Source organism: Lynx canadensis, chromosome X (assembly GCF_007474595.2).
Source record: "Lynx canadensis isolate LIC74 chromosome X, mLynCan4.pri.v2, whole genome shotgun sequence".
NCBI lineage: Eukaryota > Metazoa > Chordata > Mammalia > Carnivora > Felidae > Lynx > Lynx canadensis.
Genome location: NC_044321.2, coordinates 81,697,227 through 81,722,054, shown reverse-complemented (window position 1 = coordinate 81,722,054; position 24,828 = coordinate 81,697,227). Strand labels below are relative to the sequence as shown.

The 24,828-nt window shown below is 44.7% G+C and overlaps 1 protein-coding gene across 1 annotated transcript; it reads left to right on the top strand.

Moving 5' to 3' along the window:
• Positions 1-2,300: 2,300 nt before the first annotated feature.
• On the top strand, positions 2,301-23,595 carry GLRA4 (glycine receptor alpha 4). The gene is made up of 9 exons (XM_030305855.1): positions 2,301-2,371; positions 5,711-5,841; positions 6,125-6,192; positions 6,832-7,055; positions 7,194-7,276; positions 8,778-8,918; positions 12,226-12,440; positions 17,243-17,392; positions 23,305-23,595. The coding sequence occupies exons 1-9, from the start codon at positions 2,301-2,303 to the stop codon at positions 23,593-23,595; spliced, it is 1,374 nt and encodes a 457-aa protein (XP_030161715.1).
• Positions 23,596-24,828: the final 1,233 nt, after the last annotated feature.

Genomic DNA, 24,828 nt, shown 5'->3' with positions numbered 1-24,828 from the left:
GAAGCTGGAGAGATGGTGACCCTAGACACATCAGTGGGTCAAGCAGAATGACCAGATCATGCAGAACCTTGAACTTCAGCCTGAGATCAATAGGGAACAGTTGAGGCAGGGGAAATGACATGATTAGGTTTGGCACAAGGAGTGCATTACACAGAGGAGGCAAGTGCCTCTCCACACCCACACTTGCCCTTAGCTGCTTAATCAGGAGCTCTGCCAGGAGAGGTTCTGAAAGATTTTCTTCCCACCTGCGCTTGTGCCTGCAGAGTGGGCACTGTGATACTTACCAGAAATGAGGAGGGAGGGTGAGCAGGTGAAAGGACTGCTAAAAATGTTTTTAGGAAAATTAATACTTTGTTTGTTTTACTTACTGACCATATAAGTGTTAGTTGCAGCTTGTAATGTCTCTAGTCCCAATTCCAAAAGCCCAATCCTCTCCATCAACATTTCAGTGTGTACTGTTTAAAATAATCTTCTTTCCATGTAATTTGTGATTAAAAAATTCCTCCTGTGAATAATAACACAGCCAAAGGGAGATGCAGTGCAAGTTCTATGCATTATTACCTTGTCATCATAACTTCCTCTAACAACCCAACGGGCCCTTAGAAGAGCTTGCAATCCCCAAAACCCCTTTCTGGTGATGCTGGGGGGGTTGCTGCAGTCAGCTCTGGGATCCCTGTAAAGTGGCACTGACCGTCCCCCTGTATGCACTCAGAACTCAGCAGAACTGGTATGAGAGTTTCCATTGAAGAAGATGAAAACACTTGGCTTCTCGCTGTTGTGATTTAGAAGAGAGTAAGAGAATGGAGATAGCAGGGAGGTTGAGAGAGAAACAGGGAATGGAGAGAAAGTGAGGGCCAAAGAAGAGGGAGAAGACAGACTCAAAAGGTGAGACACAGAGAAGAAACCAGGAGGGAGGTGGAGATAAAGAGAGGCTAGATGGAGGAAAACATCAGGGAAAAGGAGGAAGAGAGTAGAGGAAAAGAGAGAGGGAAACACACTGGAGGAAGTCTCAGTGCAATTGAGCTGCTGCTCAGGAAAGTTGGGGGAAGGGTCTGGCAAGAGATGTGTTGCTGCTAAAGTACCTGGATGCTGCAAGCAAATGGGCAGAGGCCAGGGAGTAGATAGGCCCACTCTCCCTGCCTCTCTTTCCCATTCAGGGCTGGGTTACCAGATCATTGCTCTCGGCTGCTTTGCCTCCTCTGAAGCTTGCAAACTTACTGTTTGCCAGGCCTGCTCTGGCCCTGCCAGGACACCTATCTCTTCCCACAGCCAAGCTGGGCTGGGGGAAAGGTATCAGGTAAAGAGAGTTTCCAAGAGTTATGGAGGGCTGGCCAAGCTCACCAGAGACAACCTGAGGGAAGAAAGCAGTCAGGGAAAAGGATATGAAACTGCAAGGATGAAGGAGATGGGACAGACAGACAGATGGACAGACAGGCAGGCAGAACAATATGAGGAAGATTCCAAGGTTCCTCTGTATCATCCATGCCCTGTGCTTCCATCCAGAGGGTTGAGGAAAAGCCAACCCTGCCTTTGGCCTCCCTCTCGCCTGCTCTCAAACCCGAAGCTGTCAGCTTGAGAAAACCCAATGCCTCTGCCTAAACCCTCTCAGGTCTTTTTCCCCCTTACAAAAATCATTAGGATGTTACAGCTCAGCCCCAGCTTAGCTCCAGGCTATAAGCTCCCCAGCTGGGGAGCTGAGAGCAGGGCAGCCTGCATGCACTCCTCCAGCTAGAGAGTTAGAAGCTGGACAGAACACCTCCAGCCCTCTCCAAGCAGCAGCAGAAGCAGCCCAAGGTCCTCCCCAACACACAACACTCTCTGAACTACACTCCAGCTGCCAGGCGACTGTGCCTTTAAAGCTTTAGGAGGGTGCATCTAGGGGGAGGTGGGAGGGAGGGCAACATCTTCCTACCAGTCACCCTCCTTCCTTCCCTCCAAGACACTCCAGGGTTTGGTGAGTGCTGCCCAAAGAGAATCTCCTTTGGCTCCCTGGCAGGCAGGCAGGCAGGCAGGCTGAGGCCCTCCGGAGCCCCCGGGCAAGCCAGAGCAGGAGCTGGTAGGGTTATCCAAATCAGGATCATTTCCAGGGGGAATAGTTCTGGCCCCTGACTGGTAACGGCAGGGCAGAGAAGAGAGCAGAAGAGGAGGGAGAGTGCACAACTCCTAGCCTGGCCCCAGAGACTCCATGTGAGCAGACCAAGTTGGAGAAAGGCTCTCTACTTTCTGCAGCATTCTCCTTGCTGGGATATCACACTTACCTTGGCAGCCAGGCTGAGAAAGAACTCCAGGTTCCCTGCGGAATGACAACTCTTGTTCCTGCAACCCTCTCCTTCCTTCTCCTCTGGACCCTGCCAGGGCAAGTCCTCCTCAGGTGAGCTGAGTCGGAGTGAGAAGAAGGTGCATGCAAACACTGGCTGGGGGCAGCAGGGGCTTCTGGCACAGTTTCCTCTAAGTTTACAAAAAATGCTTACAGTCTGGAGGGCTCCAGGGAAAGACACTCTCCCCCCAACCAGGACTTGGGAGGCTTTTATGAGGAATGCCAAGGCCCCAGAGCTGGTGGGAAGGCTTCTGCATGGGTGAGATCTTTCTGGGCCTGGGTATGGGCTGGGTAGATGAGCCCCAGAACAGAGGTCATCTGTCCTACCATCCTTTCCTGTCTCCCGACCAGTATGGCCACACACTGCTCAAATTCTTAAAAATGACACCAACATCTGTAAGCTGCCCACCAAATAGGCTTCAAAGTAGCAGGGATTTGCTCTAAACCATATCAGAATGAAGCTGGGCTGAGCAAACCTTGTCCCTCTGCAGTCACCCTGCCTGTGCACATGTGGCTGCTTGCTGTCCCTGAAGGGGCACTAAGTGGAAATCATTTTCTGGGCTTGAGGGCAAGACATGCTTTCAGCTTCCTGTAAATGTACCCCTACCCATTCCCACTTTCTCATGAGACCAGGAGCCAGTCTAGGTGGACAGGGTGAGTTGAGGAGGAAAGATGGCTGTGGCTTGGGCTGAACTGGTCATAAGAAGGGTGCCTCCTGAGGTGAGGAGGGCCAGGTGCCATGGTAATAACCTCCTCCTCCTCTTAATTCAAAGAACACACCAGGACTGCTTGTCTCTGAGGAGCCTCCTGCCTCACTGCTTACAGATACATTGGCTGGCAGGCAGGCAGGGATGTGATATGTGTGGGATGACAAACTTCCTAAGAGTGAAAAATAGCCCAGAGTAGAATGGCAGCTCAGCTGCAGTTGGTAGGAGGATGCAGGCAGAAGGGGGCACATGGTGGAGCTCATTGGCCCTCCTGGAGGGGAGGCTGCCTCAAGGCCCAAGCTTTAGTGGCAGCATTCCCACTTGGACAATTAGAGCAAGGCAAGACCTTAGGAAGTCTTGAGTCTAAGCATTTCATTGTACATATAGAAACTTGAGTCCTAGAGAGGGGAGTGACCTGTCCAAGGTCACTCAGGCACCACCCAGTAGCAGAATCAGAGTTCTTCCCCTACCCCACCCCAGAGGCTTGCATGAGAAAAAAATTTAGCTCTGGAACTATTGGGACAGGTGACCTGAAAATGGGGCCGAAGATGCTGGTGAGGGTCTGGCTGCTCCATGTACAGTACAATGTAGCCTCCCAGCAGGCAGGTGGCAGGTGGCCAGCAGCAGCATGTGGCCAGCATGGACACCCTGTAGTGAAGCCACAGATTTCTGCTTGCTCCAGCACCACCGCCAGCCTCCTTGGATTTTCAGAGCATGCTTAAGCCACCTGCTCTGGCAGCCCCTGTTTGTGGCCTCAGTGGTCTCTGTTCCCAGATCTTCCACCCACTCTGGTTCCTTGGAAGCCCACCCTGGGCTGCTTGCATCATTGCATTGTGGTATATGGACTTAGTTTTGAAGTCAATAGCTCTGGGTTAGAATCTTGGCTTTACCATTTACTAGCTGTATGATCATGAATAAGTCACTTTATCTTGCTGATCCTCAGTTTCTTCATATATACAAGGGGGATAATAATAACCTTTATCTGAGAGCACTGATATGAGAACTAAACTAGATAAGGTGAGTAAAGCATGTAGCATGATGCCTTAGCTATTTTTCTTATTTTACTGATCACAGTGCATATGATCTATATGGCCTAGCATGGCGCACAGATGTAACAGGGTCTGTTGGCTCAAAGAGAATTAGACCCAGAAGGACAGTAGTCACCCTGCCTCCCAACCACAGAGTGTGGCAATAGTAGTGGCTGTGAGAGAGCTAACTCTAGTGGCTAGCACAATGATGATGGCAGGATGGAGCAGGAAGGCTAGGCCCAGCCAGGAGTCCAACCTGAGTTTGTCCCTGAGCCCTACCTCGGCCCTCAAGGCTGAGCTCCTGGTCCCTAGGCTAGCTGTTGGCTGGTAAGCAGACAAGAAGGCATATGGAAGGAGTTTTGCTGCTCTTAGAAGGAAACTTGTCAGGGGAGAAGGGGCCCAGCCTCTAGGTTAGGCCAAAGCACACTGGTCCCTTCCTCAAAATCAAGCTGTTAGGGGGAAAAGATGGAAACTGACCTTTTTGGCATAGCCATCCTTCTGGGAGCCCTTCTCATGCTTCTAGAGACCTGCTACCTCACCTGTTTTGTTGCCAGAGAGAGTTTATATGCCTGAAGCTTCCCCAAGCATTAATTGAAATCCAGCTCAAAACATAGCTTCCTGCTGGACTAAACACCAGAAGCCAAGTCTCTCTCTCTCTAGAAGCTAGGTCCCTAGATCCTGAGTGGCTTAGCATGAAGGCTAAGCAACTAAAACCAACTCTCAGTGATGCAAATTGTCCCTGAGTCCTTCCCATCCTTGGCTTAGCCAAAACATTGCAGCAAACATGTTATTTCCAGTGAGTTGTCACTCTTCAAAACACCTTCGGAAAGAGAATACTAGATTAGGTCTCAACCCCTTGGGTTTGAGCCCTGATCCTGTCACTCACCAACTTTGAGACTTTAGGGTAGGCCACTCCTCTTTTGGTTTGTTTATGTCTTTATTAGATTCCATATATAAATGAGATCACACGGTATTTGTCTGTCTTTGTCTGACTTTTTTTCACTTAGCATAATGCCCTCAAGATCCATGTTGTTACAAATGGCAGAACTTCCTTCTTTTTACAGCTGAATAATATTCTGTTGTGTGTGTGTGTGTGTGTGTGTACATATATATGTGTGTGTGTGTGTGTGTGTGTGTGTGTGTATACCATTTATCCATTTATTTGTTGATGGACACTTAGATTGTTTCCATATCTTGGCTATTATAAATAGTGCTATAATAAACACAAGGGTACATATATCTTTTTGAATTAGTGTTTTAATTTTCTTTGGATATATTCCCAGAAATGTAATTTCTGGATTATATTGTCATTCTAGTTTTACTTTTTTGAGGAATCTCCATAATATTTTCTATAGTGGCTGTTCCAATCCCAAAAGTCACTTTTCTCATCTGTCTTCACCCTCACTATACTGAGAATTGTGAGGGTAAAAAGATCTCATATATGTGAAAGCACTTTTTTAGGACTATTGAGCTGCAGTGTTGGTTTATGGCTGTTTCTGTTCTCCTCATTTTGCAAATGGGTACCCAGAGACCCATCTTCTCCTATCCTGCTGCCTGATGGAGAGACCAGCCAGAGGTGTGTAGGGACAGGAAAGTAGAGGGTCTGTGATAAATGTAGAATACAACTGGCCTCAGACTTCTTTATCTATCCTGTCCAGAGTGGCCTTGGCAAAAGAGGAAGTCAATTCTGGGACCAAAGGGCCCCAACCTATGTCCCCCTCTGATTTCCTGGACAAACTTATGGGACGAACATCAGGATATGATGCCAGAATTCGACCCAATTTTAAAGGTAAGAAGCATTCATCCTACAAAAACCCTTTCTTCCCCACTCTTCTTGGGAGCGTACTGCCATGCCACCCCTATTGTCTGCCCCAAGAAGAGGAGGCTGGGGGCACAGGGCTAGCTCTTACAGTTCAGAAGGAGCTTCCCCTCCCTAGTGCCCATAGGTCTGTGTAGCTGGCACTGCCTTCTCCCAGAAGTGCCTTGGCCTTAAGCTCAGGGAGGGAGTCCTAGAACATGCTTCCAGACTCCTGGAATGCCCTGCCAATATGGCTGTGTTTTGCCACCTTTAGGCCCACCTGTGAATGTGACTTGCAACATCTTCATCAACAGTTTTGGCTCTGTCGCTGAGACTACTATGGTAAGGAGTTTCTTTGTTCCCTGCTTCCATTCTAGTGTGAATGGAAGAAACCCATCAGATACCGAACCTTTCCTCCCTCTGCCTTCCTCTCCCTGTTTCATGATCATGGCTAAAGCCATGGGATGTCTGAAGTTGGTCACTGGGAGATATATTTCTCTAGCCTGGGGTTCAGTGGCTAAAGGCAGACTAGCCTAAGGAGCAGATGGCCAATCATGGGAGGTAGCTTGGTACAGAGCACAGTCTTTGGAATCAGACAAAACCCATGTTCAAATCCTGACTCTACCATCTAATAGCTGTGTGACAGGTTACTTAAATCTCTCATTTCAGTTTCCTCATCTGTAAAATGGGGATCATAACAGTACCCTCCTCACAGTGTTGGTGTAATATTTAAATAAGATGATGCATATAAATAAAGCACTTAGCAGAGAGCCCGGCATATAGTAAGTGCTTAATAAATGTCTTTTCCCTTCTCATCTTTGCCATATCAGGCCAAAGCAGGATCCTTATCCAGTGGAAAATGTCCACTGCCCCTGAGATATGCTCCCAGCATTTCCTCCTCATGACCCTCCTGCCCATGTAGGCTTGCTGGGTCCCTGGAATAACACTGCCTCTGATGGGCCCATCTGTGCACCCTCCCAGGACTACCGGGTGAATGTCTTCTTGCGGCAACAGTGGAATGACCCACGCCTAGCCTATGGAGAATATCCTGATGACTCTTTGGATCTTGATCCCTCCATGCTAGACTCTATCTGGAAGCCAGACCTGTTCTTTGCCAATGAGAAAGGGGCCAGTTTCCATGAGGTGACCACAGACAACAAGTTACTGCGCATCTTCAAGAATGGGAATGTGCTCTACAGCATCAGGTGCACCTGATGGATGCCCAGGAAAGTTTGGGTCAAGAGGAAGAAACCAGATGGAGGCTGAGGGATGGGAAGAGGGTTCCCTGTGTTGTACTTGGCCACAGTAAGCTGATGTCACTTCTTTTTTACTGTCCCTACCAGGCTGACCCTCATTTTGTCCTGCCCAATGGACCTCAAGAACTTCCCCATGGATATCCAGACCTGTACGATGCAGCTGGAGAGCTGTAAGTGTCTCTAGAGAGTCACAGAGCAAGGCCTGGAATATCAGGTAGTTAACCCCATCCCATGATATTCTAGACAAGAAAAGGGCAACCCAGAATGGGGACTTACCCTTACACACAATCAGTTGTTGGCACAGATGAGACTAGGAGCCGGGACCCACTAACACCCAACCCAATGTGTTTTTCCATCCTCACACTGTTTACTGGTTTGGCTATTCCACAGGGCTGGGGAATGGGAAGGTACCAGCTTTACATACAAATGTGCTTGTGTTGGTTGTGGGGGGTTATTTTAAAGATACTTTCTCTGACAAAATATATTCCCTCTCACTGTGCCTGGAGTAATTCTACCTTTACTCGCCCTGAGTTAAGACATTCAAGATGCCTATAAAAATGCCAGAGACGGTAGAGGGGGTACTGAACCCTGATTGCTCATAAACAAAGATAACTTGTAGAGAACCAGAAGAGGACAATTCTAGGCATAGGACAGTGCCCAGGGTGTCAAGGTGAGCCAAGGGCTAGTCTGTGGCAGGGGTGCCAGCTTTTAGGGGCTGCCCCAATTGCAGAGAAGTCAAAGGATGACAAGATTGGACCATCACCTATATGCAGTCCTTGGCCATCTCCTGTGAGATCAATACACATGCATTCAATTCTCAGAGAAGAAGGCTTCTCAGGCTGTTTCCAGCATATAATAACAGTGATGGGTAGAATGTGGTCAGCTCTTTCGAGTTCAAACCACTTTCACATCCTGGTTCTTATTGCCCCCTCACAACTGTGAAAAGTAGGTGGAGCATTTTACCAAAGGGGAAATGACTTGTCCAAAGTCACACGGCTACTCTGAGTCAAGGCTCTACATTGGACATCTGTGGGCCTCAGTGTTTCTTCTTCCAATTCTACCTGACATGTGTGAATACAGTCAAATATATGGCAGGAGCCTTTACAAACTGCTAGCTGTGAGCAACTTGGCATGTTCAGATGTTAACTCTCAATATCTGCCCCAGTTCAGGGCCCTGGCTAGGAGTCTGTGGTATGCACATTGTCCCATGCATGACTTGCAGGGTACAAATAGTCTTTCCTCCCTGGGGTGAAGTGGCAGAAGGCCTAGCTCTGAGGCTGGTTCTGTTCAAGACATGTGGTCAGTACACGTCCTTACTCCACTGGATTTGAGACATGTCAGGAGGTTCCTAGCTGGGTTCCTTGACATCTTTCCAACCCTTTTGACCTGCTTTATAGGTCTGCCAGAATAATTTCTCTCTGGGACTTTCTAAAGCTTGAGAACTAGATAGAAGAGGAATCTGAAATCTTTTTTCTTTACCTACTTAGGTTAGGCCCATAAGACAATTGACCACGTTCCCTCTTCAGAAAGGTTTCCCTTTCTAAGATGAGCATGAAGCTCCTAAAACCCAGGCCTTACCTCCTCATCTGTTCTTTCCTGCTGGTTCTAACCCTCTCCCTACCCCACCCAGAACCACACTCTGCAGCCCTCTGCCATCTCTGTCACTTTTAGTTGGCTACACCATGAATGACCTCGTGTTTGAGTGGCTGGAAGATGCTCCTGCTGTCCAAGTGGCTGAGGGGCTGACTCTGCCCCAGTTTATCTTGCGGGATGAGAAGGATCTAGGCTACTGTACCAAGCATTACAACACAGGTAAAAACCAGGATCTTTACTGCCTGTAAGCCACAGAAGGGCCTCCAGAGGGAGGAAAGGGGACAAGGAAGCCAGCTTTTATTGAAAGTCCACTCTGTGCCAAATGTGCTAAGTGCTTCATATGCCTTATCTCATTATGGTAGGAATTTTGAGCCCCATTTTTTCAGAAAGGGAAGACTAAGATTCTAAGAAGTTAAATCAACTTTCCAAGTCATATACCTAGAAAATGGCTGATTTAGAGTTCAAATCCAGATCTAACTCCAAAGCCCATATTTTTGTCCCTATCGCATGCTGCAGAGTAGATGGGCCTGTGCCAGTGAGTGACAGTAGTGTCCCACCTGTCCTGGGGCCAACATTATATAGAAAGTGGGGAATCTACATCTGAGAGTAGCCAATGGCTCTGCTGAACCAGGAAGTAATAGGCTTCAGGGCACTGGCAGGCTTAACATCCACGCCTCATACCACAGCCACCGTCACCCAACTCTTGAACTGGCTTGTTTTCCCAGATGTGAAATGTGGGCCAGGAAGTGGAGAAAGGTTGCTTTTCCAGCTTGAGCATCTGCTCCCTGCAGCTTCCCTAAGAACTACTTGTTCCTCAGTTGCCCTGGAAATTTGGCTACAAAGTGCTATGAACCTGAGGTAGAGGCTAGAGGCTAAAGAAGGGAAATCCTTGGGGCACCTTGGTGGCTCAGTCAGTTGAGCATCAAGCTCTTGATTTCAGCTCAGGTCATGATCTCACAGTTTCATGAGTTTGAGCCCCACATTGGGCTCTGTGCTGACAGCGCAGAGGCCTACTTGGGATTTTCCTTCTCTGCCCTTCCCCTGTTCACACTCTCCCCGCCTCTTTCAAAATAAATAAATTTTATCTTAAAAAATGGAGGTAGATCCTCCTATGGTGTACTGACACGCTTTGGGTGCCACCTTATGGATATGTGTGTTTGTGTATGTAGGGGTGTGGGAAGTGGAGATAGGAACAAACCATTGAATTTAGAAAATGCTCATGGGAGTGGAAATCAGTAGAACTTGTATTGGGGAGAAAACTGGCAATTTGTATATAGTGGTTTTCAAACTTCAGTCTGCATTATATTTCTCTACGGAGCCTGTTAAAATGTTGATTCCTGAGCTCTGCCTATCAGAGATTCTGATTATATGCACTTGGAGTGATGCCCCGAAATCTGCATTTAAAAAAATTATGTTTATTTCTGAGACAAAGAGACAGAGCATGAGTGGGGGAGGGGCAGAGAGAGAGGGAGACACAGAATCAGAAGCAGGTTCCAGGCTCTGAGCTGTCAGCACAAAGCCCTATGTGGGGCTCGAACTCACAAACTGTGAGATCATAACCTGAGCCAAAGTCGGTCGCTCAACCGACTGAGCCACCCAGGCGCCCCAGAAATCTGCATTTGAACAAGAATCCTGAGGCTTCTGATGCATACTTTGAGAGGCATACTTTGAGAAACTTTAAAAGTTATTTTTTTCCCTATATGTTGATCTAGGAATCCCACTTCTTGGAATTTATTAGAAGGAAATATTCCAAAATACCACATTGACTTTAGACCCCAAGAAGGTTCCTGGGTCACTGCTTATACAGCAAAGAAATTAGGACTGTTCTAAATATCCACCAACATGACAGAGGTTAAGTAAATTACACAGTGCATCTGTTTGGTGGAATATTATCCAGATGTTTAAAAGGATGCTTGCAAGATTCTTATATCAACATGGAAAGTACAAGTGGAAAAGGCTAAGATTCAAAGTTGTATACACAGAATCATTATATTGTGGTAAAAGAAACAAACCAAAAGCATGTGTTTAAAAATCCTGGAAGGAAATATCACTAAATATTTCTAAAGTAATGTGATACAGTAGATAAAAGCAACAACTTTGGAGTAAGATAGAGCTGAGTTGGAATTCTGATTCTACCATTTACTATTGGGTGCCTTCAAGAAAACATAACTTAATCTCTTTAAGCCTCAGTATCCCTATATGTAAAACTGGAAATAATAATTTTACCTGCCCCAAAGAGTTGCTATGAAATTTTAATGAGATAAACTATATAAAATCAGGGCACTTAGTAGGGGCTTGATAAATGTGAGCTTATAAATATTATTATTTTTCTCTACTTCTCACTTCTTTCCTATACTAAATAAGTATCAATTTTTTAATTAAAAATAAAACTACCATTACCAAAACTAGATAAATAGATGGATAGATAGATAGATAGATAGATAGAAAAAATGAAGGAAGGAAAGAAAATATGGATACATAACAAAGACATGTCATAGCAAAAAGTCTGGGGTGGGGTGGACTCAGGGAAAAATAGGAGGTCACAGCATCACATAGCCATAATAAGTCATTGATGAAGTTACTAGCCTTGAGGAATCAGGCCTGATAAGAGCAAACCTAGTCCAGAATGAAATAGCAATATACACATCCCCTGCTTTTTGCTTTGGTTATCCTAAGCCTCGGCTGCTGGGAGAAGCTCTGAGCTAGTGTTTTCGTAGCCTCAGGGCATGGGAAGCAGGGTAAAGTGAAGATGGCTGGCAGAGGAGGCAGAGCATTGGTACATGTGCTTTGGACTAATACACTTTTTATTGGTGGGATAGAATGCTGCTGCCTGATGCTCTCTGGGCACCTGCTGCCTGCTATCCAGAGCTGATCTCTATTGGACACTGTTTCCAGATATTTCCTATCCAGCTCTTCCCACTTGCTTAAGATACAGACAGTGTTTATTTCAGTGAATTGTTGTTGCTAGAGAGCATCTGGGGTACCAGCAAGCTCAAGCAAGGCTGCTGAGATTTGAGCAGAGTCTAAGCTCATTGCTTTGTTAATAATGACGATAGTACCAACTACCTATGTGCTCAACGCCCCAAATACATTATCTAATTTAATTCCTACAATGATGGAGTTGATATTGTTGTTACTCTGTTTTATAGGCGAGGAAACTGAAGGTAAATTAGCTTGGGTGCTTTGCCTGAGGTCACACAGTATGTGGAAGGTTCAGAATTCAAACCAAGGCAGTCTGGCTCTGGAATCCTTCTGTGCTTAATCCTCTTGCTGTGTGGTCACAGGGAAGGCCCTCTTCTGGAAACTAGTGCTTGGACCAAGAGGCCAAGTCTTTGGTGGCTGCTCTGACAGCTTCCTTAGAACAAACTTCTGGTGCTCCTTGGGACTATTTTGAAAGTCTCATTTATTTGCCCAGCTGAGGCTCCCAGAGGCTGACCTATAGAGATAAGGATGCCCTAGTCCTGCCTCTCAGGCTCAGCTGCAGGCTGGGAACCTGAGGCCTGATACCTCACCTCTTTCCTTACAGGGAAATTCACCTGCATCGAGGTAAAGTTTCACCTGGAAAGGCAGATGGGCTACTATCTGATTCAGATGTACATCCCCAGCCTACTCATCGTTATCCTGTCCTGGGTCTCCTTCTGGATCAACATGGATGCCACCCCTGCTCGCGTGGGCCTAGGCATCACCACTGTGCTCACCATGACAACTCAGAGCTCTGGCTCCCGGGCATCTTTGCCTAAGGTGAAGAGACATGCAAGAGAACTTGCTTGCCATAGTCCCATTCATAGTTCTGTTCCCTTCTGATCCCTATTTGCCTTGGATTTAAGGTAGAGGAGAGCCATTGAACAAGAGCAAGTGGCCGGAGTTTTCTCTTCCCCTACAACATACTGCTAATGATATTGCTAAAGATGTGGAAGATGAGGTTGTGGGTGTTGTCTGGGTAGGGACTAAGCAGACAGTGCCTGACTTACTCTGACTCTTATCTGGAAATACTAGCATGTCCAAAATCAAAAGACCTTTAGCAAGTAGAAAGTCCCACTCCCTCATAGTACAGATGAGATGAATAAAGCCCAGCGAGATAGAATAAACCTTCTCAACATCATGTCCCATAAGAAACAAAAAAAATACATAAGGATTTTAAACCAACATCTGTCTCTTACTATGTCAGAAGTTGGACACTATTATAAAGACCTCTAGAGACAACGTCCATTCTTTTGGGGTGAGAACATTTTGAGGTAGCAAATGGCAGTTAAAGTCAGTGGACTCTGAGCATTTGTGGCCTGGTGATGCTTTGATTACACAAAGAGATTTGTGCTCATGAAACTGGGCCCAGGTTCTTCCTGCCTTATGTCTTCATGTAGGGAATTAAGAGGTTACCTCAATGTCCTTACAGTCAGCAAGATTCTGAGAAATCAGGGAACAAACTGATTCATTCATTCAGTAAATATTTATTGGCACTGTTCTAGGCCATGGAAAAATATGGGAAGCAAAAGCAACACAGTTACTTATGGAACTTACTGTGAACATAGTCCCTCTCATTTTGATTTGATGGGAACCAGGCCCTGTGATCTCCCATCTCCCAGTGCTTATTCCTAAGAAGACATTTACAGGGAACTTAAACAGGGTGTAATCTCAGCATCCATGGTGAATTTACAAACTTGCCATGGGGATGGTGTAGTGGTTAAGGGTAGGAGATTGGAGGCAGGAAGATTTGGGTTTAAGTTCCACCCTCATCATTTACCAATGGTATTCTTAGGTAAATTCCTTAACCTCTCAGTCTCTTTACCTGGGACACAGGAATAAGAATATTACCTCTTCCATAAGGTTATTGAAAGAAATAAATAAGATAATGTATTAACACAGACAACAGTGTTTGGCACCTAGTAACCACTCAATAAATGTTTGTTATTGTTAAAATTGTTAGGTGTTAAGTGGAAAGAATGGAGTGGTGGACCTGGGGCTAAAGCAGCTGGTGATGCTCCCAATTATCTTTGAGTTGCTGGAAAACCTTTGAGGTAACCAAAGTCCTCTAGTGATAAACGGTGACAAAGTTCAGATTAGGATCAAGTGTTTCAGGGGAAGTTGTCAGAAAGTATTTCCTATAAATGTATTTCCTAAATGAACAGGGATATTGAAAAGGCTCTGAGAGACAGACGGGGTTTAGGCAAGGACGAAAGGGCCAGGTGGGGCTGTGATGGCTGTGTTGTGGTAGTAGACTTGTAGGAAAACCAGAGACAGAAAAGTAGTTCAGACCTTAGAAACCTGCCCTGGTTTATTGCAGCTGCCATGCAAGGAGATTCTTCTCTGACCTGCAGGGAGGTTGCAATTAGCGCCTTATTCTTGCCAAGATAACTTCCTTTTCTAGTCCCCTCCTGTGAGCAAGCACAATCTGCCTGCTCCTAGGAATCACTTAGTTTCCTCATTTGGAAAAAAAAATGGACTTTGTTAGAGGGCTGTTTGTTTGCAGTATTTTGTGCCTTCTCATCATATTTTGATGACCTTTTTGTGGTCTCATTGACCAGTAAGCAAAATATGTAGGCATTCACCCCCAAAGTAAATAGACTCATTGGCCAGCCCACAAAGTAAGGGACTAAGTCAGGGAGCTTCTGTTCACTCTTGAGTTTGTGCAATGTTAGATTTGGGGAGAACCCTAAGGAAGGAGGTGGGATAAAGTCAGGGGCTTCTGGAAAGGTCAGTAATTTCACTCCCAATACAACTCTAGTGTCCAGGATGAGAGAAGCAGAAGCTCACTTGTATGGAATTCAGCTGGCATGGCCATTCCTCATACTCCCAGGAAACCACACTTTCTTTGCCTTTATGGGGGCTCCCAAAGGCACTGATCACAGTCTCTTTGCCTGCTCTCAGTCTACATAGCTCTGGGTGGCTCAGACCAGGACAGAGGGCTAAATGGAAGTTTCTGCCAGAGACTGACAGAATTGACCTAAAGTTGCAGCAGGGAGGAGGGACCCAATTTTCTTGAGAAACTGTGATCTAAATGGCCCGCTACTTCTGGGGCAGGTTTTAGTGAAGAGGGCCAAGAAAGCAAACAGAAGCCAGCAGAGACAAATACACTGCTAAACCATCCACCCATCCATCCATTCATTTACAAAATAATTGCTATGTTCCAGGCACTCAGCTAGGCCCTGAGGATAGAATAATGAACATAGTAGAAACAGTCTCTGCCATCAGAGAACTCACAATCTATTGAAGGAAATGGCCAGGTATATTTGATGGATGCTAAGAATGTGTAGGTAACCTGGGCACATATAGCAGGGGCAACCAAACCATACTGAGATGATTATGGAAGGCTTACCAGAGGATGTCATATATAAAGTGAACATTTAAAAGTTATCGAGGTTGGGGTACCTGGTTGGCTCAGTTGGTGGAGCATGTGACTCTTGATCTCAGGGTTGTGAGTTCAAGCCCCATGTTGGGTATAGAGATTACTTAAAAACAAAGTTTTTTTTTTTTAAATCAATAGGTAAATGAGAAACACAGAGAGATTGTCTCCTTGGGAAACTACTGAAAAAATTTATCATGGGAGAGTCACAGATTACAAGAGACAAGATGAGGCTGAAGAAGTAGGCAAGGGGCTAAATGTCATGCTAAGGGGAGCATAAACTGTATTGTAAAAATAATGGAGAGCCATGAAGGTTGTAAACAGAGGAATGATATAATTAGGTTTACATTTTGAAAACAAAACTCTAGCTGCTGTCTGGAAAACAGATTGTAGGTGGCAAGCATAGATGCAGGGAGACCATTTAAGAAAGTGTGGAGTCATTCAGATGAGCTAGGATAGTGAGTGGATGGATTCCACAGATATTTAAGGTGTATTATTGACACACTATTGTTAATAAGACTTCATTCCTGTGGCTTGAGGTGTCCTTTCTTTTGATGGTCCAAAGCCCTTCATGGACCTCCCTTGTCATTACCTTATCATGGGTTTTCATAGCACTTACTTGACATCCCTGGGGACACAGTGGGACTGGGAGATGGTGAATGAAATAGGATGCCCTCTTAATAGGCAGCAAAGTGGAAACACCAAGGGATGCTTAATCAGGGTTGCCTTGGTGGAATTGTCTTAAAAGAGAGCAGGTTTTCTCAACCTTAGCACTATTGTCCTTATAATTGTTGTGTATATATATGTCTATGTGTGGGGGCGGGGGAGGAGTCCTGTGCATTATAGTATGTTTAGCAGCATCCCTGGCCTCTACCCACTAGATGCCAGTAGCAACCCTTCCCCAAATTGTGCAACTAAAAATATCTCTAAACATTGCCAAATTCGACTCAGGTGAAGAAGAGGCAGGGGTGGGGGGGTGGCATCACAAGAACCGCTACGGTAGAAGGTTTATCCAGTGAGACCTGCTCCTTACCTGGAGCCTGTAGCACCCTCACTGCCCAAAATAGCTGGTAAAAGAGGTTGTCTGTCATGTATCCTACTCCATCTGGGGACTCCCATGAGGTGGGCTCAGCAGCTCAAAACTATGTAGGGGGTCCATCTGGTTGAGGAGGTGAAAGGACTTCATAAACCTAAGTTCTGTACCTCTCCTGACCCCACTCAGCCATAACCCCATTCCAGGAGAGGTAAGCGTTCAATCTTCACAAGGGAAATGGAAGAGAAAAGTACTTAAAGGCTTCCAAGGCAGGTAGTGAGAGGAGAGCACCAAGAACCAGATAGGTAAATGCCAACAGCACCTTGAAATTAAAGAAGTGTATATAGCTGGGGGTTGAGTGGCATTCCCTTGGGCCACCGAGCTCAATTCTTTAGGAGGGCCTCTCTTTTTTTATTATTATTTTTTATATTAAATATAATTTATTGTCAAATTGGTTTCCATACAACACCCAGTGCTCATCCCAACAGGTGTAGCAGGTCCTCTCATAAAGAGCAGAAGAAAAAAAACACAGGGTTAAGAGAATAATGGGGGTAGAGGAGGGAAAGGAAGGAATTCCTAGTCTGATATTGAGACTGTAGCCTCGATGAATAGCAGTGACGCTGAACTGAAAGCCCAGAACCCCCAAATCCTAGTGCCAACTTCTCACTGGGTAATCTTGGCTAAGACTTTTCCTCTTTAGGCCTCAAGTGTCCTCACACATCTCACATGGGAATAACAAACCGTGCCCAATTTCCATCAGAGCTGTGAGATCCCTAGGAGATTAACAGAGGGCAAACGAAAGCAGTGCTCATGTTCATTGCTGTTTATTGAAAGAAGAGAATCAGAAGAAGATAATAATGAAAAGAATAATAAACAGGAACAGAAGCAGAAGTGACAAAGGAATAAAAGAAAGGAAAAGAAGTGTAGGGAGGAAAGGGAGATGGAAGTGGAGGGTGGAGAGTGCAGAGAAGTAAAGGATGATGGGTAGCCCGATCTCTTTCACAAGGGCCTTCAGGCAATGGGACATATCGTGGAAAGCTTCTTTAAAAACCAGGAGAAATTCAGGATAAAACTGAAGAATAGCAGGCAGTTGATATGGGCTGGCAAACCACTGGATAGACCATGGAAGGGCTCCAAGAAGGTTGACTGTTCTGTTGGTGGATGTTGCAGGTGTCCTACGTGAAGGCAAACGACATCTGGATGGCTGTGTGCCTGCTCTTCGTGTTCGCTGCCCTGCTGGAGTATGCTGCTGTCAATTTTGTCTCCCGTCAGCATAAGGAATTCATGCGACTTCGAAGAAGGCAGAGGCGCCAATGTATGGTAAATATAACTAGAGAGGGGCCCACTTCCTTTCTCCTTTGAACTCCTTCCTCCTTACTACTCCTCCCACAAACCAAGACCCAACATAGTGCTATAAGGTCTAGACAGGCAGTCAGGAACCCTGGATTCTAGTCCTAGGCTGGTCACAGATAAGCTAAGTATTTTAACCTCTTTGATTCCATTTTTTTATCTGTCCAATGAGACGTTAATCCCTGTAAGAGCAGTCTAGTAGAGTGATTAAGAGCATGGACATACAGGGGTGCCTGGCTGGCTCAGTCAGAAAAGCATGTGACTCTCGGGGCACCTGGGTGGCTCAATCAGTTAAGCTTCTGACTCTTGGTTTTGGCTCAGGTCATGACCTCGCAGTTCGTGGGCTCTGTGCTGACAGTGCAGAGCCTACTTGGGATTCTCTCTCCCTCTCTCTGCCCCTCCCCTGCTCTCACTGTCTCTCTCTCTTTTAAAAAAAAGAGCATGTGACTCTTGCTATCAGGATCATGAGTTCAAGCCTCACATTGGGTATAAGGATCACTTAAAAATAAATTTTTTTAAAAAAGCTATCGAGGTAAATGAGAGACACAGAGATATTGTCTCCTTGGGAAACTACTGAAATAATTTATCACGGGATAAATAAATTAAAAAAAAAGAGCATGAAACAGTGCCTGGCACATAGTAAACACTGAAAAAAAATGTTAGCTAGTATTAGAACCTTGTCAATTTAGTCAATATGAGATTACTTTAAGAATTAGTAATGGTTTTCCCTGGCTCTCCCCTCACCCAGGAGGAAGGTACCCCAGGTTGCCATACATTGATTGGTGGTTAAGAATTCAAGAGTCCGGCATTGGGGCCTTTCTAGAGAAGCATTATAAGAGGGTCCCCATAGCTAAGCTGGAATTGAAAACCACTACTTGCCTCTTTTGGCTGTTGGATTTCTTCACCTTGATCTTCATTGGGTGCATCAGAGTTGTTGGGTGTATCAGAGTTGTTGGGTGTGAGGTGTTGTTCTCCCTCACTCTTGTTTGTTAACCCCATTTCTTCTACAGCAGAATGATCACCCAGGGGAAATAGAGATCTTGTGACCCTGACAACAGAGGCAGTTTGCCCCTCCCCATTGCCCAGACAATGGGTGCTAGGTATGTTGTCATGACAACAGAGGTTCCTGGGCCACTTTCACAGAAGCAAGTGCCCAATTATGTGCAAAGTCAAAAGCCTTTGCTGAGCTACATACTGTCGGCCTAATCATCAGAGTTCTGGTCTATCTTGAGCTCTGACTCCTTGTTTTCTGCCCAATTTGGAGGCTTTAAAGCCAGAGAATATACACATATGACCTCTTAGGGGAGAGAAAATGATCTGATCCTACTGGTTGTAGCCTATTGGGGCAACTCCAGCACTAAGATTTTCTCTCTTCCAAATACCCCACCTCCCACCTCAGTTGCTTCTGGAGTGCCCAACCATATGTACACACTAAAAATATGTTTAAAAACCAACTCCTGGATCTGATGTCCCTAGCTAAGATCCCTTTCTGCTGAAAGCAGGGCTCCTGTTGCATCTATTGGTTTGTCAGAATTCATCAGTTCTTGCCTGGACTTTAGTCAGGCACTGAGAAACATGCCCTCTAGTGGATTGATCCACAACTGCATCTCCTTGAGTAGGACTCCTTCAGGAGGCTTAAAACCTTTTCTATCGCATGCTGAGTGTTAGAAAAATAATTTATAGACTTGACAGAAGGGAAAGAAAAGAGAATGCTCCCTTTTCTAAGGTAACTGTCACTACCCCCTCTTTATCTGTGTCAAACCTGCCTTCAGCTACCAAAATCTTATCTTTATAGGGGTTTTAATCTTGATGCCTTCTCAATGCCTACCTGCTGCCAAACATTTCCAGTGTCCTTTTGCCAGCTAAATTGCCTTTGTGAGTGTCCTAGCAACAGAGTACTGCTGCAATTACTGTAGAGCTACCCCAGATTGACACTAGTCCCACCTCCTTCCCTGCACCTCTCCAGCCCCCAACTGCCCACAGCCTATCCCTTCCTGGTCATATATATGTTGATCCTGACATCATAATGGAATCTGTCATAACCAGTGCTCAATTATTACAAAGTTATAACTACGGCCTGGGCCCCACTTAGGCTCCTGAATCCTGCCAAAAAGTGGGCTGGGCTTATTACTAATATAAATAAAACCTGAAAATCAAAACCTGTGCCATTAGCCCATGTCCCTTTTCGGGTTTCCTAAAGCCATTACCATTGCAGTGGAACTGTAGCAGGAATCCTGGAGGCCACTGAGCTGGCAGAAAAAGTTTATGCAGAGTTAATCTATTTCTAGAACCTCTCTCTGGGCTGTGCTGTTCCAGCTAGAAAAGCAGGAGTCTTTGGTCTGAGAGGAGCCTCTTAGGGGAGGGGAGAGCAACCATATGATTTTCAGGGAGCCCTTAGCCAAGAGGAAGTTAGGAGTATTTTAGGAGCCAGCCAGCTGTTCATCCAGCTCCAGGCTTAGTCATGTTCTCTAATCTCTCCTCAACCACCCATCTCCACTGCATGGTGGTCTCTTTTCATGTCACTGTCTAAAATAGTTTAATTTCTTTTCCCTACATTTCTGCTTTGTCTTCCCAGTTAGGCTATGAGCTTCACAGGGAAGGGTCTGACTCTCTTTTTTTATAACCTCAGCAGGCCTTAGCACTAGGCTCTGGACACAGCAACCATGTTACCTATTCTACCAACCTTTGCAGGCTCATTGGAGAGGGCAGTATTTCAAGCTAAACAGAGAGGAGGCCTTGCCATTATCAGCAGAATAACTTGAGAAATGGAAGAAATTTCAAAATACTGCCAAGTCCTCTCAGGGGCTTGGTCCCAGAACCCTGCTTGTCTCTCTCCTTCTGCCAGCACTTCCCCCCACTCTCCAATCTCTTCTTTTCATTCACTTCAATACATATTACTAAATACCTATCACTCTTTCCCATATCCACACCTTACCTCTCACATTGTTCATTCCTTCCCCAACTTGGTTTTGGAATATCTTTACTCTCTAGCGCCCAGCTGTCCTCCCCTATAGATACCTGCAACAAAAATATTCTATTTCAATAGCCATGGAAGCCACTAAGTGGTGTTTAAGTCTCCATTGTCCCTCCCCCCTCCCCAAACACACCTCAGAATTGGGCTTAAATAGATAATACTCCTATCCAAGATCCCAACCCTTGGATTTCAGACCACTTATCTTTGTCACCAACTGCAAGTGGTACAATATGTTAAAATCAAAAAGAGTCAAGGGCAGCTTACTCTAGAGGTCATATATTTTGTCCCATGAGGGATAGCTTTTTTTCAGCCTGGTAATTTTTTTCCAAATAATTCCCTTTAGATTTACTATGATTTACTATGATTGGAGAAAAGAAGTAAATGAATCCATAGAAACAGAAAACGGCAGGTGGATTCAACTTTCTTTTTCAGAGTCTTTGGCAAACAAATATATTCAATACTTTTATCCTCTAGCTGAGGAGCTGAGAGGCTGAGGAGATAAGAATGAGCAGTGGGGAACTAGGGGTGTGAGGGACCCTGAAATGGAAAGCAAAAGAGGAAATTTTTTTTCCTCCCTCATGTTTCAATTACTTGAAAGATATTTTGTTTACCTCTGGTTCTTCATTTCCAAAATGGGTCCAACACAAATGCTATGTAGAAAAAGTATAAAAATGAACTAGAAAATACAGGTGAGGTGAGACACGGCCTTTGGTGAAAGGTTATGGAAGTAATTTTGAGCAGACTGCTAAGGCTGCCCTACTGCCACTCAGGGTCAAAGCAAAGCCACAGTAGTGAATTGCCTCTGGCCTACACATATACAACTCTCTTCACAGAGACTGGCAAAATCAGAGATTGGGTGGCAAAGCTCTCTGGTTGGCAGACTTATATTCTTCCCTATGCCAAAAGTGCCATTTTTTTTTAGAGGATGAAGGGCATCAGGCCATTGTGCATGGGAGGGACAAGGAATAATCATTTTTTCTGCCAAGCACTTTGTAACTGAGTAAGACTCTCTTCTGAGTAGACTCTTCAGTTTGAGACGCTAAGAGGATGCCAGCTTCATGAGAACAAAGCCATTCCCTGTCTTATATTCTGAAGCATATGTCTCATCAGTCCATTCATTCATTCAACTGATATCTACTGGGTACCTACTGGATACCAGGCACCATGCTGGGTACACGGCAGTGAACAAGACCAATGTCCTTCCCAAGGTCTGTCCTATGAGCCCAAAGGAAACAGAGAAAGAGATGGAATCTGTTGGTAAATATCTGGCCTGAACTTTCCCGTTCCTGATGCCCAGCGACAGACTCAGCCTTCTAGTGAAGTAATAATCAAGGGCTACTAGGACCCACCACACCAATATCTCACCTATGAAGCCACTTTTCAGTGTGTTACCATAGCTGCAAAGGTCCCATTATAAAGACCCTATGATGTCCTTCTAACTCTACAATGTGTTTAAAACCTACTTTATCCACATTATATATATACATATATATATACACATATATACATGTATATATATATACATATATAAATATACACATATATACATGTATATATATATATATATATATATATATATATATACAGATATATGGCATATCAATTCAGTATACATATACACTATTCTGTTTTAGCACTAAATGTCCCGAGTCTCAGGAAGCCCCAAGTCCTAGGCAAACCAAGAAGGTAGTTGGTATCATCCCACAAGGGGGCATTTCACTTTAGGTGATTTCCTAGATAGCTGAAGCTTTTACTCCTGTAAACATCAACACTTGCAAAAATTGTAACCATCTTTGAATGAAGTATTTTTAGGTTCTAGTGTGTACTTAGCTGTCCTCTATTTTCCAGACGGTGAACCACCATTTATAATGGCAGTGTGTGCTTTAGAAGTAGACAAAATTAGGTGTGTCTGGGTTGTATATAAGCTAAGAGTAAATAGGCTGTGAGTAGGGGCCTGTAGGGCTCTCATATGAGTAAAGCTCTCTCTATTGATAGCTCAGGGGCTTTGGTCCTTTCTCTTTTTATTTCTATGTCTCCTTCTTTATATCTCTCCCTCTCCTTATTCCTCTATCTCTATCTTTCCCTCTATCTCTCTTTCTGTCCTTACCTCACTTTCCAACTATTATAGCTACTTAAGGTTATCCGCTGACTATTGGATAAATGAACTTTGTGTAGCTGCTACATTATTTAATGCTGATATAAAATTTATTTCCCCAATGCTAATGTGTTCATCATAATGCATATATTCTAAATAAATGGAATATGTATTGGGTAATAAATGTTACCCTAGATGTACTGACCCCTTTGTCAAAATCTGCTGAGTTGTAGAGAAGCACATGTATCTGAAATAGAGTAATCAGCTTTACCGTAACTTGGATGACCAACGAGGTTATTTAAAACTTTTGGAATTTTCAGCTTTGAATGGAGATAAACAATTTTTTAAAAGATACTACATAGAAGGAGAATTAATCCTGCAGCTTTTGAAAGTCATTAAAGTCAAGTTCACCAAGTCTAAATATCTTAACTGTGCATTCTAAAGGTTTTATTGTTCTGTTTATTCTGTTGATCACCAGTCAGAGATAACTTGGCATTGAGATATCTTTCTCACAGTGGGTTGGCACTTCGCTGGGTTTTAGATGGCTCTAAATGACGTTATGCATTTTAAAAAGGCATCTTGGGGTTTATCTGCAAACGGAATCATAAAATATACCGTATGTACCATGAATAGTTGCTGAGCATACATCTATCTCATGAGTTTTGTGGCCATAAAAAGCATGCAGTGGTCCTGTGTACCAAGTTACCTGTCTGCATAGCATCACCTATGAGATATTTGTGTGTGGCCTGGTCTCTATTCCTCTGCCTTAGAGCTATAACCTCAAATTCTGTCTTTTCTGCCATGTAATTTCAGGAGGAAGATATCATCCAAGAATGTCGCTTCTATTTCCGTGGCTATGGCCTAGGCCACTGCCTGCAGGCAAGGGATGGAGGTCCAAAGGAAAGTTCTGACATTTATACCCCCCAACCTCCAGCCCCTCTTCTAAGGGAGGGAGAAACCATGCAGAAACTTTACGTGGAGCAAGCCAAGAGGATTGACACCATCTCCCGGGCTGTCTTCCCTTTCACTTTCCTCATCTTCAACATCTTCTACTGGGTTGTCTATAAAGTCCTACGGTCAGAAGATATCCACCAGGCACTGTGAATAGGGTATGGCTAAGGGCTTGAAAGTCCAGCTGTTGTCTTCCTGCTTCTTCCTGTGTGAGATTCCCCCTCCATTAGATTCCATCAGGAGCTTGGAGAGTTCATTTCTGGAACCTCAACAGCCAATCCCAAAGCCATGCATGTCTACACTGCATGGTGCCAGTGGTGGCTGTACTTAGAAAGATGGCTTATCTGCTCGAATCCGGTTATTCTCCATGCTATCCCATTTCTCATGAGAGTAAGGTTTGGCCATATTTCTGAGTCCAGGATGACCTTTTTCCCTTGCTAGAGCCTGTCTGTTTTCCAATTCTCCAGTGGAGAATTTTCAGATCATTGCTACTATATTCTGGTATTTGTTATCTTAACCTGCACCATTCTTCATGCTGTTACCTCCCACCCAGAGCCTGGCCTTTGCTCTGTCCTCTGTCCCTCCTGCCACAGTCTCAAATAGGGAGTCTTTTTCATCCACAAATGTTGACTTTTGTGACCCAGTCATTTGTACTTGACTATGGGAAGAAGGCAGGGTGACAGGTTCCCTACCTCTCAGCAAGGTGGGAACAGTCATGGGCTGCACTGAGGTAGGGTATTGCTATATTACTCAACAGAGAGGTCTTCAAATCTCCTAGGATGTTCAACACTGTCAGAAATGTGGTCAGGAATCTTGGACTCTCAGAAAATCCACCCTTCCAGATTCATCTGAACTTCCAGGTCTCAGAAATATTTGTTTTATTCCCTAACTAGTATGGTGGCAGGGTATGTTTGGCTGCTCAGGAGTGTAAAAAGAGAAAAATTCTTACTCTTTAAGAAACTTAGTGATGTTAGAAAACCTTCAAAAAAAAGTGAAATCCAAGGTAGTAGGACCTGGAAGGAGTAAAATATAGAAAATATCCTAAGAGTATCTTTTGTTGGCTGGGCTATCATTTGTTTCTTTTTCTCTGAAGTCTTTTTATTTCCCAGGATCCCTCATTTTCAACTTGCTCCTTAACCTTCTTTTAGTGAGCAAATAAAAGTGCCATTCAACTTTGTCCAGGATAACGTGGGCTTCAAGCTTCCTGGAAAGGAACTAGGCATATAGAAGACCCCGATCCTGGACAAACATTGACTTGGCCAACATCAGAGTAGTAGTTGTAGAAGTTAAAGCCCCATAAGTTGCAGTTATTTCTTAACCCTTCTCTTGTTTTCCTTTTCCTTCCACAGTGAGTAAGGGTGGCAGTCAGTTGAAGCTACCAGAAAT

What these genes read in the sequence shown, in the direction of transcription:
- GLRA4 (XM_030305855.1), top strand. Translation starts at nt 2,301, where the DNA reads ATGACAACTCTTGTTCCTGCAACCCTCTCCTTCCTTCTCCTCTGGACC. An exon ending in AATTCGACCCAATTTTAAAG is followed by an intron (nt 5,842 to 6,124) that starts GTAAGAAGCATT and finishes TGCCACCTTTAG; the next exon opens with GCCCACCTGTGAATGTGACT. An exon ending in GGCAGAGGCGCCAATGTATG is followed by an intron (nt 17,393 to 23,304) that starts GTAAATATAACT and finishes ATGTAATTTCAG; the next exon opens with GAGGAAGATATCATCCAAGA.